Consider the following 15546-nt stretch of genomic DNA (forward strand, 5'->3'; position numbering starts at 1 on the left):
CACGGCTCTACTATGTTTCACATTGTCTGCAACCCTATTTGTTAAACAATGTCTCTTCATGAAAGACTGAACCCAATCTACCCCAGGCATATTATTTTTGAATCGAGCGTCATTTATCTTCACTTTATCACAATAAGATTTGACTAAAAGTCTTATGTCCAACGAATCAAATGGCACTCTCCAGTCAGTCATATGAATAATTGTTTGGACAAATAAATTTTCAATTTTACTATCAAGTCTGGTTTGTCCGCCATGCTTTTTAGGAACTTGATCCCCAAGCTTTACTTTTTTATGTAATGTTCCTAATGGATTATTGTACATTTTTGAAGCCTTCCTCATGGTAAATCCATGGTTTTTTACTTTAATTACAGCTGTTTCTATGTCTTTTTTTGTGTAGCTTGTTTTATAACCACGACTGTTTTCCTTTCTTTTGTAATTTCGAGGCATAGTTCCTAAAATTTACAAAGAAAAGCCTAATTTCGTATTTAAAAAAATATCATTTTAAAATGAGCTTTTAATCGGATACGGGCAAGCTATACCCTAGATTATTATTTTATTAAAACATTATGTACCTGAACGTAATGGGAGCCAACTTTAATGACGTTTAGATGTGGGGTTCTTAAGATATTCCTTGATAAGTGAGTTAATTGCCCTAACCACGTAACTTGCAATGTTTATATGCGATGGAGAAAAGGCGGGAAAAGATAATTTTGAGGGCAGCCGAAAATTATCTTCAACAGATTATTTTTAAGGCAAGTGAGTAAAAAAATTTCAATTTTTGGCTATATTTTATGTGCTACTTCATCATTTAGTAAAACTAGTACTGGTGTTCATTTTCACCCCGCTGTTCATAGTCACCCCCGATCACGGTACTGAATAACAAGCTGCATAACGTCTTTCGCCGGAAAGGTAAACAGTTCATGAAAATGTAATTTATTTCTATTGTAAATATATTATACACTTCCGACTTAATATTTAAAGAATAAATACAACATAAAAATATACTAAATGTTAGCAAAAAGTTTTATCGGCAAAATAATTTACATTTCTGAGAAAAAGTTTATCTAAAAACAGTGCGAATATTTTGGGAAATATTTAATAAGTATTATATAAAAGAGTCGAAATACCGTCAAGTAAAGAATCGAAAACAAATAATACTACCACATGCACGTACTTTCATATTCGGAGGTTTGATTTAAAAAGCTAATTGAGCTTTTATGTAATTTTGTCGAAATTTTTTTTTATGAAAAAAAAACAAACAAAAAAAACAAAAAAAAAACAAAAAAAACTTTGCATTTACAATTGTTTATCTAATGACCCATCATTAAGACGAGGAGCAAAGAAAGGAATGGGTGTGACAACAAATCTTGAATCATCGCCAGTCATATCTCCATTTTCATCTCTACCCGAGTTGTTAAGATAATTTGAAGAAGCCCGTCTGCCACTTCGGTTAGAAAACTGCTCAATGTGTGTTCTTTCATGTGACGAGCTGCTGAACTCATGTTTATCAACCATCGATGGTCTTTTTTCTAATGGTTTGCTCTTTGAATTCAATATTTCAATAACGGAGTCCAACTTCATACTTAATGAGTCAATCTTTAAATTAGATAATAAATGTTAAATTTACATAATCTTCTAATATACTTTATCTTAGATTTTTTTTTATTTTTTAGAGAAAATACACAGTCCTCCAAAACAAAGGGAAATCTAATATAAAATACTTATCCAAGAAACGAAAAACGTTTAAAATAATTGTAAAACAGTTTTTAACTTAAGAACGTTTATTAGATATTTTATTTGTCCTCAATTGTATGACTCTCTTTAAGCTGCTTTTTTTGTATGAATACAAAACATATATTACAACACAAATGTTGCTAAACTTAACATTACAACAAAATGAATTATATAAAAATCACTAATCTCAAAAGCAGTTATAAGTCGATTAGTCAATAAATATAAAACGAAAAGAACTATCGAAACTGAGCGTTTTTAGGTGGACGATCGAAGAAAAGTACTCCTTAAACTGAACGTAAAATTATTATTAGATAAGTGAAAAAGAATCCATTTGCTAGTCCCAGAGAATCAATTCACAAATTGGAACTCGATATTTTAAAAAATATTTTACTGCAACATTTGGAGGATGAAGGGTTGTATAGTTATCATGCAGCAAAAAAACTATTAATATTGATAAAGAATCAAATAGCATGTTTGTTGATTGCAAAAGCTCACAGAAATTGGACTGTAGAACAGTGGGGACAAATATTATGGTTGGATGAGTCGAAGCTTAACCTGAAAGATTCAGATGGTAAACAAAATTTGAGAAGACCAGTTGGTTAACAAAAAAAACAAGTGTACAGAATTAGAATCATGAAACATGGGCTTGGCAAAGGCTTGATGGTTTGAGGATGCTTTTCAGTATTTTCTGGATTGGGACCACTTTATTGCATAAAAGGTGCTATGAACAAGCACCTGACTCAATTCTGGAGAATCAAATATTAATTTTTGTAGAAAAAGTGGATTAGTCAATTTAACCAGTTGATAAAACAAAAAAAACAACAAAAAAAAGTAATAAAATAACTATTTAAATCCTTTTTTTTACATTATATTAAATACTAATTATATTATATTACCATTGAAATATAATATAATTAGTATTTAACAAGTACATCATAAGAAATATGCTCCAACAAGATAATGATCTCACACACACATTAAAACTGATTAAACCATGGTTTGGTACAAACAAAATCACTTTAATGCAATACCCAGTGCATTCTCCTGATTTAAATCCTATTGGGAATTTATGGAAATAAGATGACCATGAAGCATATTTGGATGGCTCAGAGATGATGAAGAATTGTATCAGGAACTTCAAACTGCCTGGTCACATACAAAACAAATTCAAATTGACAAACATATCAAGTTTATACCTTATGTAGATGTAGTAAGGTTACTAAGAATAATTGGATATGTCATCAATTACTTTTCTAATATGCTTTTGATAATGCTTTTTTTTTTGGTTACATTGCTATGGCAATACATTACTATATCTAAATCTATATTCTAATCTAAATCTATATTTTTTTTGTACTGAAGTGTTACCTTAGTTTTGGTGGATAACACAGGTTTAAACTAATAAAAAAGTGTTCTGCACAAATTGTTAAACAAAAAAAAAACACATTTAAAACCTTTTTTTCAAAAACACCCAAACGCACATCAAGTGATGGCACCATAAGTTTTCCATCTGAAAAAAAAAAAAAAAATCATTCTAAAGTTAAACATTAATAAGAATACATGTTTAGAAATATAACCAAACTTTACTCATAGTTAGAATAATATATATGCGCTAAATATAGATAAGGGAGATGGATGAATATTTCTTATGATGTACTTGTTAGCTCATTATAAGAAATAATCATCCATCTCCCTTATCTTATGTTCACAGATTTAATGTTTTTCCACAAATCTTATCTACATAAGTAATCATTTGTAATAATAAAAAAGAAACAAACTCTTACTACAAAATCAAGTTATAAATATACCTTTAATTCCGAGTGCATTTTCAATCCTAAAAAAGGAAAAAAAATATTGATCATACTGTTAACATTTTGCTATGAGTATAACATAAGGTGCATTCCTAAACTAACCTTGATTGAAACTTTCTAATAAAGCCAAACATCTCAATTTGACCTGAGGTGTATTGTTCAATAACATCTTTAATGTCATATGGTCTGCAAACAATCTAACAAAAGAGTAGACAAACAAATGTTAAATTTGTAAATGTCTAAGCTAATACTGCAAAAAAAAGATGTAAAATGTTTGCAAGAAAGTTATTGCAAAATTAAACCTTAAACTTTCTCAATGCCACTTTAAATTTGGTCTTAACGATAAAACGTACAACATTTTTTTCGATGTCATTTAAGCTGATATAGAAAAAATAGTATTTAAAAGAAAAAATAGAATATAAAAGAAAAATAAAATATAAAAGAAAAATAAAATATAAAAGATAAATTAGAATATAAAAGAAAAAATAGAATATAAAAGAAAAATAAAATATAAAAGAAAAATAAAATATAAAAGATAAATTAGAATATAAAAGAAAAAATAGAATATAAAAGAAAAATAAAATATAAAAGAAAAATAAAATATAAAAGATAAATTAGAATATAAAAGAAAAAATAGAATATAAAAGAAAAATAAAATATAAAAGAAAAATAAAATATAAAAGATAAATTAGAATATAAAAGAAAAAATGGAATATAAAAGAAAAAATAAAATATAAAAGAAAAAAACTGATTAAAGTATAACAAAAGTTGTATTCATTTTAAAAGATTGAATCTTACGGACGAGTACGCTTGCGCTGGTTCTCTCCAATCACTTTTGACTTAACATAGTCTAAATGGAAAATATAAAACATTGTTAACATAAGATTAATAAAATTTTATCAAAACTTTTTTTATGCAATTTAAAAACAACTACAAATAGTGTTAAACAAAAGCAACACCTAAAATTTGTAGAAAAATTGAAAAAATTTATAAAAAAAAAAATACAAATTTAGAGTAACACGGTAGAATTTACCTTTTAAATCAGTATCTGTTGATGCAGGCAAGCTAACAATGGTAGCCTGATGTTCATCAATATTGGTTGGAAACACTAAGAGTAAACTTCCATCTGACTGACATCTATCACGAAAATCAACTGCAGAAGGAATAGAAGCACATATAGCTTGTGAACCTTTAACAATATTTGGCCTTTGCCTATCTAAATAATTCCTCTTGCGAATATTACGCACATTTTTATGGACATCATTCATTGTAGCAGGTATTGGGCTGCTATTCATAGACATGACAGGTAGTTTTTCTTTGAGTATCACACTGTAGGTTGTCCATGTGTTGCTTGATGCAAAAGACTTTGTTGAATAAATTCTCCAAGCATACTTAAAAGGCATGCATAAAATGTTCTTAAATTCAAAGAGTTTTAAAAAAATCTTGAAAAATATTCTTTTAGTTTTTTTTTCATTTCACAAATGATATTAAAAAAAAAAACAAACTAAAAAAAGTCACTTGAATAATCATGGCAGCAGGATGGCGCCTTCGATTGAAATGCTTTTTCTTTTGACTTTGAGCCACTTGTAAAGCAAAACCAGAACCTAGGATACCCTAAAAGCAAAAAGTAGATTATTGTTGTATCACTTTAATAAATTTAAAAACCATTAGTTAATTAAGCAGAATTGCAGAATAATTGTAGATATTTTTAACCACCTTGGATTAGTTGTCAGATGCTTAACAAACTTTTGACCTGATATGGCTTGACTGATTCCTATATGATGTTTTGGTCAATTGCTTCAGTTGATCAAGTTTTAAAAGCATTCAACAAGAAGAATTACCTATTTATTTTCCTTCATGTATTGCAGCACCTTTTGGCATTAGTAAATCACACAAAACCTTTAATTTGGTAATGCACAGATACAAAATTGAGGATCTTTTTTTAAAAAACACTCATTCTTAAACTTTCTCTTTTGATTAGTTTATAAAAGATAGTGAACTTTTATTTTGTTAACTTTTAAAAATCACCTAAAACCAAGTGAAAAAAGAAATAACTATTAATAATAATAATAATAATAATAATAATAATAATAATAATAATAATAATAATAATAATAATAATGATAATAATAACAATAAAAATACAAATAATAATAATAATAATAGTAATAATAATAATAATAATAATAATAATAATAATAATAATAATAATAATAATAATAATAATAATAATAATAATAATAATAATAATAATAATAGTAATAATAATAATAATAATAGTAATAATAATAATAATAATAATAATAATAATAATAATAATAATAATAATAATAATAATAATAATAAAAATAATAATAATAATAGTAATAATAATAACAATAAAAATACAAATAATAATAGTAATAATAATAATAATAATAATAATAATAATAATAATAATAATAATAATAATAATAATAATAATAATAATAATAATAATAATAATAATAATAATAATAATAATAATAATAATAATAATAATAATAACAATCCTAAGCATTGTCAACTCACTTGCTGCTCAACTTCAACTCCAATCAGGTATTGACCAAATTGTTCATTGAACTAAATCTTGGCTCATGGAGTTAAACACAAAGAAATGCAAGGTCATGCACTTTGGTCAAAAAAAAAAAATTACCTTGTTTCAAGTACTTAATGGAGGAATTATGCCCTTGTTCAATAATGACTCGAACTACATTGGAAGCAACCACCTCTGAGCGTGACTTGGGAGTTCAAATTACCAATGATCTTAAAGTAGAAACCCAATCCATCATTGCCTCATGTAAAGCAAATCAAATGCTAGGCATCCTAAAACACACTTTCCAATCTCGTGATGCTTCTTTATGGAAACAACTCTATTGCACCTACATTCGTCCTTTACTTGAGTTTGTAATTCCGGCTTGGAAACCTCATTTGGTGAAAGACGAACAAACTATTGAATTAATACAGCGCAGAACCACAAAAATACCAGACAAACTGAAAAAGTTAGACTACAAGTCCAGATGTTTACAACTTGGCCTATTTTCTCTAGTTGAATGTCGTAAAAGAGGTGACCTCATCCAAAAATATAAAATTAATAATAACATTAACATAGTCAACTGGCACTTTCCCCTCATCACAATTCTACCAAGAGCACAGAGAAAGACTTCACCGTGAGAAGTACAGCAACAATTTAGCTCATTTCCACTTTTTTAACAATCGCATTGCCAAGGCATGGAACATGTTACCAGATAAAATGATCAGTTCTTGAATTGTCAACAGTTTTAAAGCGAACCTCGATAAGCTCTAATGTTACTACAGCTCGCAGCTTTCCTTAGTGAAAGTTGCAATATGAGCTTCACAAAAACTAACTGTAATCTGACAATCTATGATTTGTATTTTGTCAATTATTTTTACTTTTGTTGTAACAAATATATACTACTACTATTATACTACTATAATAATAATGTTAAAATAAATTCTTAAAGTGGTGCATTTTGGACACTGTTTAAAGAATCTACTTAAAACACAAATTACTTAGAAAGCAACTTCATTTAATGAAAAAATAAAAACCTTATAATTCTGTCAGTATTTCAATTATATTTTCTGTCAAAATTCCAAACAATAACCTGTCTAATGAATGATAGAAGTTAATAATATATTAATATAGTAAGATAGATTTTTAAAAAACTTACAGCTGGTAAAGCAAAGAAGGCAGTACCAATAAAAGCAAAAACAACAACAACAATCTTAGCAACCCAGTTGTTTGGACTGAAATCTCCATAGCCAATTGTTAATAAAGTTATCTTTAAAAAAAAAACAAACATTTACAAACACAAATTATCAAATTACAACAAATTTAAAGATACATATTCTAAAGAGTTTACATTTTATAGATAATACATAATAGTATATTATAAATAAACATTTATATTGAAAAGAAAGTTCACCATTCCAAAGTAGATTCCTTCACCAAGATTTTTGATTTTGTTGGATGACACTGTAGGATCACTTTTTTCAGCAAGATAAACCAAAAAAGCACAGGCCACAAGTAAAATAAAACTTAAGTACCAGCATGTCATCAACTCCTGAAAAAATGACAGATAATTTTAAACATTTATGCAAAAAAGTTTAAAAGTTGTTTATCATTAATTTTTTACTTGTGTTTTGTAGAATTTTTTAAAACTTGCTGGAAACTTTTATGTAGGTCTTTAAAATGTTTTAAAAAAAGTTTGAAGACTATTTATGATATTAACAAATTATATAAATAAACGTGAAAATGAGAGAATAATAGTCATAACAATAACTTAATGATAAAAAGTGTTAAAATTTTAAAAAAATATACATGAAACAAAAAATAAAGAAAATGAAAAAAACAAACAATTTTTGTTAAATATTTAGAGAGCTTTACATAAGATATTGATTGAGCAACTGAATGTGACAAGTTAAAATTACATCCTATATAAAGTTAGATTGAACTGCTACATGATGATTGAACATAACAGCACACACAAAAATACCTGCCGATGTTCATACACAACATGACTCATGATCTTGAATGCACCTTGTTGCCGATCTAATCGTAAGATACGAAGTATTTGCAAGAAGTTAAGAAATCTAAAACACAAGACAATAATGAAAAAATACTGATTGTTCAAATGATTAATATCCTGTTAATCTTGTGTAATTTAATAAATAAACAAAATTTTCAAAACTAAAAAAAGAATAATCCTAAATAACCACGATTAAAGTTCTCATGCTCACCTATTATTATTATAACTGCAAATTAAAAACTAAAGATCAGCGGAATTGAATAAAGTTACTTTGATATAACACAAGTAGAGACTAACTGAAATAGTGTGACATGCAGTGTTGCACCATCTACATCATGGGTGAAAATGATTACAATTGTTGCCAATATCACAATTATGTCTAAAATATATATATATATATATATATTCCTTCATGGATACATGCATAGATACAGAGTATTTAAAAAAAGAATAGGTACATTAAGATTGTTTGTTAATTACTTTTTTCAAAACATCATAAAATATTATACTTAGGAAAAACATTGGTTTTTTTGCAGCTATTAGAATATCGAAGTTGATGGCCACAGATATACTCACAGGACTAAGGTGGTGTAAGACGAAAATTATGAGATCTTTGAAAAAGTGGAGGCAAATAATTTTTATTAAAAGTAACTTTGATGGAATAACTGGCAAAAGTAATTTTTCATTAAAAAATTCAGAAAAGTAAAGCAACCACTTTGTCATACCCAGGTTGCAAGGTGGTGGTGGGAGTATTGGTACTTGTTGTCATTCTCGATTTAATCAAGTAAGTTTGCCCTGACCAGTTTGTTCACCAGATTTGAAAACAATCAAACCTGCTTGAACTTAAATGGACAAAGAGTTTGTCATGGTCTGAATAAGGTCCATTAGTAGCCTAAAGCAAGAACTAGCACCATTTGGAGAAGAGTTCCAACATTCTTTCTACAATTACAATAAATTTGCAACAATCTTGTAAAAACAATCCCAAAGAGATGCTTAGCTTGCAAAAAAGTGTTGGATATTTTAAATGCTATATTTATGTTGTTTTTATTGATATAATAAATTATTAAAGTTGATAGCATTTTAGAATGTAATTCTATGTTTTAGTATGACATCCTGATGCAAAGTCTATTTATGAACAACTTTTCTTGGAAATAAATCAAAAAATAGGTCTTTATTTTTTATTTTGTTATACTTTAAATAAGCTTTAAACAAAAAATCTTCATGTACCTATTTAATTCAAATTTTTGTTTTTTTTTTTTTAAAAAATAAGCTCTAGCCTGCTAAAAAAAACTTTTTATAGATTTTTTAAGGAAGAGATTTTTAAGGAAGAAAATGTACAGAAAGATGAAAGTTAAGATAAATTTAACAACAGTAGGTTTAAATTTTTTGTTACTAATGAGTAATAAATAATAAAGAACAATATGCAAATTACTATATCAGTCTTTCCCGAAACAAAGTTCTTGAAGATGATTTGTAATGCAGTATAGCATACACCAGAATCAACATCTAGTGAGGATCACTATGCTGAAGGAAAACCTCTAACAGTCTGAGAAATGTTACTGGTACTATTTTGACCTGGCAGAAAACACATGTTTGCTGACATCATTACTGTCAGTGTTTGCTGATGCTGGAATTGGTACTGCTACAATTGTAACACTGGATAATTTTAGTACTTCTGGTACATTACTGTCTGTTGTTGCTATTGATTATTTGATATTGATATTACTTTATTTATTTATTTACTAATGTTTCAGTGCTTCACTACTTCACACTTGTGAGAATTCTATTCTAAAGGTGATAACTTAATCATTCACTTTGTAATCAGGAGTATATTGTTTGAGTTGAACATGATTTATTTTTTTGTATTTTATACTTGTAGCTTGTACTGCTGCATTAAGGGTGGTAATTGGTATTTTGAATTAATTGATTAGTGGTTATTGTTTGTTGTAATCGATAGATTTATAACTAAATTTTAAAAATGAATTTGTATGATTTACAATGGTACATTACTACTCATAAAGGTTATATTTCTGTTTTTTCGTCAGATATGACCTTGAAAAATAACTTATCAATAGTACCATCATTTTTTCTAAGATTTTGAAGTAAACACAAAATTAATTTATCAAACTTTATCAGTTTAAAATATCTATTCCCCAATTCTATAACATTTAACTCTGCAATATCAAGAACCTCAAAAATATCAGAGATGTGTTTTATTTCTTCTTTTAAAATTAAATCTGTTCTGGATATATCCACAAGAGCTTTTTAAATAACATTTTTTAATTCCAAAAATTATTTTAACATAACCAGCGAGTGTGTTCCACACTTTGATAGCCTATTCTTTGTTTAATTTTTCTCTTGTTTGAAGTCAATTTTTTCTTTAAGTACATTTAGATTAGCAAAACTAAACTATGTCAATAGGAAAATTATTCCAGATAGTTGATACTCTGTTAAATAGAAAATTGTGTCTAGGAGAAAAGTTGGTTATATCTCTATCATATCACAAGCTATGCCCTCTCATTGAACATTCTGTTTTGAATTAGAAATCTTTTACTAGCTGAACTTGTTCTAAATGAAATAGCTTATATTCATCTCTTTTTTAATATTGTAATATTTAATTACTTCAGCCATTCTTTGTACTTAATTTTCTCACCCGATTATTCAGTTGAATTATGCTGGGTTGAGCTTTTCCTAAGAAATTTATGTCCCTTTTAGCTAATGGCGACCATACACTAACTGCAAACTCTAAATGAGGTCTTATAAATGTCAAACAAGTATTTTCCAACAATTTGATGTTATCAAAACTAATAAAAGTTTTTCTCATCATTGAAGAAGTTGTATTTTCAAAAACTATGAATTGGAACTATTAAGTGGTTGCAGCTTCATCATCAATGAAGCTAAAATCACTTAATAGTTCCAATTTATAGTTTTTGAAAATACAACTCCAAGGTCTCTTTCCAAATCAGATATTTTAAAAATGATTCCTCCCATGCTATAATTTTTACACTTATTTTTATTACCATAATGTATCACTAAACATTTCTTCAAGTTAAACATTTCTCCAAGTTAAACTTCACTAACCTTTTGCTAGACCACCCAATCGCATTTTCCAGGTCATTTTGTAGGTTTTAAATTTTTTTTTCTGTAGAAAAATTGTCTAATAACTTTGCATCATCAGCATACATTTTAGTTAAACTTTTAAATAATACAAGAAGTTTAAAGTTAATGAATGGAAACTAAGTTTGACTGAACAACATTTACACATAAATCTTAATTTATATTTATTTTTTGATAAAAAAAATTCTTCTTAGCTTCAGAACAAATTTTTTTAGTCAACATTGTAAATGCCAGTCAGGCTATCCTACTGCTGCACTGAAAATGTATTATTTGTTTAAGATAAAAGTAAAAATAATTCTTGTTGTCAAAAAACACAAGTTTTTAAATTTTCTGAACAGAAAATTAATTGAATAGTTGTTTCAAAATAAATCATTGTTTAATTTACATAAATCAATTAATAAATTGTTAATCAGTTACCACCCCTACGCTGCATCACAGATAACATCAGAACTTGATTCTGGCAAAGACAATCAAACTGCTGAAGAGCTAGTGCTGGTGAAGAGTGAATGCTACACAATTTCCTAGTCTAATAGCAAAACAATTTCAGGTGTTGCCAGTGAATGACTGTTTTGCTGGGGATGTGTGCACTGATAGTCAAAACCAATTGTTATCAAAAAAATTTGAATAGTTGATCTTCCTCAAAATAAACCTTCCATTAGTTAACAACTTATTTTGAGATGGAACAGATACAGAATAGCTACAAATTTGAAAAAGCTAGCAACCACAACTTATTTACGTCTGTCTGTTGGATTGAGTGACTTTCACTTTTGATAAATTGAATGTTGAATAGTAATCAATAGTTTTAATTTCTTTTAAATTTACATTGAATAATATAACTTTAAGAAGTTTAACCCACAAAATGAAATACCTTATTAGCTTTTTTCATAAAATTTACATGTGATAAATATCCAGTATCCCGGTGTGGTACTATCTGGTATCTAATGAAAAATGCCATCATCTAGTACATCTCTAGAACTTTCTACTTTATTATTATTCTTGTTAACAAAAAAACAAAATGCAATTCAAATGACTGATATAGCAGTTTGTATTGTATTTGTTATAATTCATTATTATCAGGAAAATAAAACACAATTAAGGGAAATATAAAATGAAAACAGGGATAAAGATGTTAAGCAATACTTTTTACCCAGAGGAAAAGAATCAAAATTACAGTTTCAATTTATCATAACAAATAAAATCAAAATGTAAGCAAATTTGTACCTATTACTATATAAGGCCTTCTAATAAAGCGTAAATGGCCACTAATTCCTGCATATTGGGATTGTATTGAACATGACCAAAGTCGTAAACTATACTCTGCTGTAAATACAATGGCCAATGAAATTTCCTAAATTTGTATAGAAACAACATAAATGATTTGCTAGACATAAAATAAGTTAAACTGATGAGTCAAAAAAAAACTAAAAAAAACAAAATATGCCTTTGAAAATAGAAAATTCTGCATCAGATAAAAAAAACTTCATCAAACCATACCAAGAAGTAAATAGCATAATGTATTTTGTTATTGGAAGCAAATGAATCTATTGTGATAACTACACTAAGTGACAGGCTTATCAAAATCACAGCAAACCTGAAAAGTAAAAAAAACATAAAAATTTAAAAATATATTTTAATAAAAACTCACATAGCAGTATATGTTAATAAACTTAATCACAATTTTTTGTCAAGATTTTGAGTTGTTGCAATTATAAGAAACATCAATGTCAAAATTAGAAAAGTAGAGGAAGTAGTAAGAACAGAACTTGAATTTTCCATAGCTGTGAAATTACTTATCATTAAGACTTAGTTATTTTAAGAAGCAGTGCAAACTCATTTTTATGCGCTCTTTTTTTGTATTTAAAAAAAAACCGACAAAGATTTGACATTAAAATCCACCATTTGAAGAAAAATATTGTAAGGTGCACCAATGTAAGAGAAAGGGATAAATTATCTAAAGATTTGTGAAGATGTTTTAATGGCTGTTATTTTATTGTTTCTAAATGCGATTAGATTAAAATTGTTTCTTTTAAAAACAACAACCATTGCCTCTGATATGCATTATTTTTTTAGTACACTGATTTAAATCCATCCACTCTATTTGAATGCTAAAAAATCAATCACTTACATAACCATATGGTAAAAAATAGCACATGTTGTGTGTGGTTGTTCTAGAAAATAAAACACACTCTTCCGAATTTTATAAATTGACTTAGATTTCTTTTGTCGCTGGTTTGGGTTTGTTTTCAAAAAACTTATCTAAAAAAAAAAAGTATTTATTTTAGAATTTTCTGCCAAATATTTATAATTTGAAATAATTTTACATAACCAACAATATTCAATTCCTTTTTAACTCTTTGATATTAGAAGAATAAAAAAAAAAAAAGCTTTATTATTTAATACTTTTCATGCAATTAATAATAAACCTTCTCTTTGGTAACTAACTCTATACCACGTTGCTGCTCCATAACACGAGTGTTCAGAAAATCTGGAAGTAACTCTGTTTTATTGGTTACTTCATATCTTTCAGAAAAATGTCTAAACTCCTCTTGATCTTGAGTGTGTCGCTTAAAACATATAATATATATATATATATATATATATATATATATATATATATATATATATATATATATATATATATATATATATACATATATATATATACATATATATATATATATATATACACACACACACAAAGAAATTTACTATTATTATTAGAAACAATCATTTAACTTAAACATGACATAAAAATTTAATAAACTTTAAACATGACATAAAAATTGTTTTATAAACAAAAAAAAACATTAAAACAAACCATACATTTGCTATAGATGCCATTTTAAAATTCTTTAGAAAAATTAATTTATAAATTGAAAAATTTTGAAGTTCTAAAATTATGGCAAAAGATTTGGCAAAATAAACTGATGATAAATTCACAGCTTTTTGTCAAAGTCAACAATGTTTTGTTTTCTTACTAAAAACTTCAAGTCAAATCGCTACAAGGGTTCTTAAAATATAAACAGTAAGCATACAGTATATGTTGTATTTGTGTGTTTTTTTAAAAGCTTTTAATAACATTTTCTTTTTACTATTTTTTACTGCATGAATAGAAAATATAAATAATATAATCTTAATAGCTCAATACACTACAAAAGAACATTAAAGCATATTTGGATTATTATTTATACCTTGGCTAGTCTGATGGCTAGAGATGTTCAACACATTAGCTGCTGTCATTTACTTATTTTCAAATGGAGGAAGATATATCGCCTGTAGACTGACAGCAAAATCTTTCCATTAAGCATTATACGCACCTTAACGCGCATTACCGCACAGCAGAATTACATTCAGCCATTACATATTGTACATTTTCATATGTAAAATTATTAACTCATTAAACTGAAAAGCGGAAATGTTGAAATCCATAATAAATCTACAAAAATAAATTTCACGTGGTCGGGAAAAGTTAAACAGATGGCGTAAAGTATTTTTTTTAACTAAGATAAGTCATTTCTCAATCTTTATCTTAATCCACTTAATCAAGGCTTGATTAAAACATTTACACTGGGTATAATTCCTTAATGTTAAAAGTTGCAGTCGTTCATTATACAAAATTACTATTTAACTTTACTGTATAGCTAAAGAATTGATCTTCGTTTAAACCTAAAAAACGTCTTTATTTTTAAATTATAATGAAAAAGTTTCCAAATTAATCTTTTTTATTCAAATTATCTTTGGCAAGACCAAAAATTTCGCAATGAATGTTTTATTCACTTAATTCAAATTTATTATACTTGCTAAACTTCAACACTCTTAAAAAAACAAAAAGTTCATACTTTGCAATTATTTTAACAATAATTTTATTTATAATAACCATATACTACCTTGCTGCATTTAAATTTTTTTAACTATAATTTTATTTATAATAACCGTATACTACCTTGCTGCATTTAAACCTAAAGCGCTCAGTATTAACACAAGTATTTATACTCTACATAAATTGCAAAGCGCTAAAAGCACTTTTTTTTTTTTTTTTTTAATTTAATGGGATTTTGCCAGATCTAATGTCATTTTATTTGAAGATGTTATCGTCATAAATTCTGTTTTAATTAAGAAATTCTAAAAAAAAATTTTTGAAATTCCAAATTTCACATCAATTCGCATTTAAATAATTGTTTACGTTTAATGCTTTGAGGATGCTTTTAATCGTAATAATTGATTTCGTAACTTTGTGATGGTAAATTACGATAAAAGTAAATTACGATAAATTGACATATTCTCGCCTTAATTTTACGAAATTTATATTTAACAAG

The 15546-nt window shown here is 26.8% G+C and overlaps 1 protein-coding gene and 1 long non-coding RNA gene across 7 annotated transcripts; both read right to left on the bottom strand.

Annotated features, from left to right (window-relative positions):
* Positions 1 to 1180: 1180 nt before the first annotated feature.
* LOC145189391 (potassium voltage-gated channel subfamily KQT member 2-like) lies at positions 1181 to 15222 on the bottom strand. Of its 6 annotated transcripts, none has more exons than XM_090088065.1 (17): positions 15174 to 15222; positions 13654 to 13794; positions 13356 to 13486; positions 12725 to 12821; positions 12452 to 12578; positions 8411 to 8492; positions 8081 to 8177; positions 7511 to 7648; positions 7256 to 7366; positions 5064 to 5159; positions 4579 to 4936; positions 4344 to 4395; positions 3848 to 3923; positions 3648 to 3742; positions 3543 to 3568; positions 3189 to 3244; positions 1182 to 1596 (listed from the first exon to the last, which is right to left on the bottom strand). In XM_090088065.1, the coding sequence occupies exons 2-17, from the start codon at positions 13693 to 13695 to the stop codon at positions 1297 to 1299; spliced, it is 1884 nt and encodes a 627-aa protein (XP_089944191.1). In that variant the 5' UTR covers positions 13696 to 13794; positions 15174 to 15222; the 3' UTR covers positions 1182 to 1296. The 6 variants fall into 6 exon arrangements, with proteins under 6 accessions (XP_089944192.1, XP_089944191.1, XP_089944190.1 ...); XM_090088064.1 differs by lacking the exon at positions 15174 to 15222 and adding an exon at positions 14422 to 14670; XM_090088063.1 differs by lacking the exon at positions 15174 to 15222 and adding an exon at positions 14054 to 14202.
* LOC149888132 (uncharacterized) lies at positions 9355 to 11575 on the bottom strand. Its single transcript, XR_016452668.1, has 2 exons — positions 11134 to 11575; positions 9355 to 10963 (listed from the first exon to the last, which is right to left on the bottom strand). It is a non-coding gene; the product is annotated as an uncharacterized LOC149888132 (long non-coding RNA).
* Positions 15223 to 15546: the final 324 nt, after the last annotated feature.

This window comes from Hydra viridissima, unplaced genomic scaffold (assembly GCF_058129835.1).
Source record: "Hydra viridissima isolate aposymbiotic clone 2 unplaced genomic scaffold, HvirCarnegie_v1 scaffold_5, whole genome shotgun sequence".
Classification (NCBI taxonomy): domain Eukaryota; kingdom Metazoa; phylum Cnidaria; class Hydrozoa; order Anthoathecata; family Hydridae; genus Hydra; species Hydra viridissima.

Coding starts and splice junctions, on each gene's coding strand:
- LOC145189391 (XM_090088063.1), bottom strand. Junction 8,178..8,410: donor CTGCATGTCACACTATTTCA/GTTAGTCTCTAC, acceptor CTTGTGTTTTAG/ATTTCTTAACTTCTTGCAAA. Junction 7,367..7,510: donor AAGGAATCTACTTTGGAATG/GTGAACTTTCTT, acceptor TTTTTTTTAAAG/ATAACTTTATTAACAATTGG.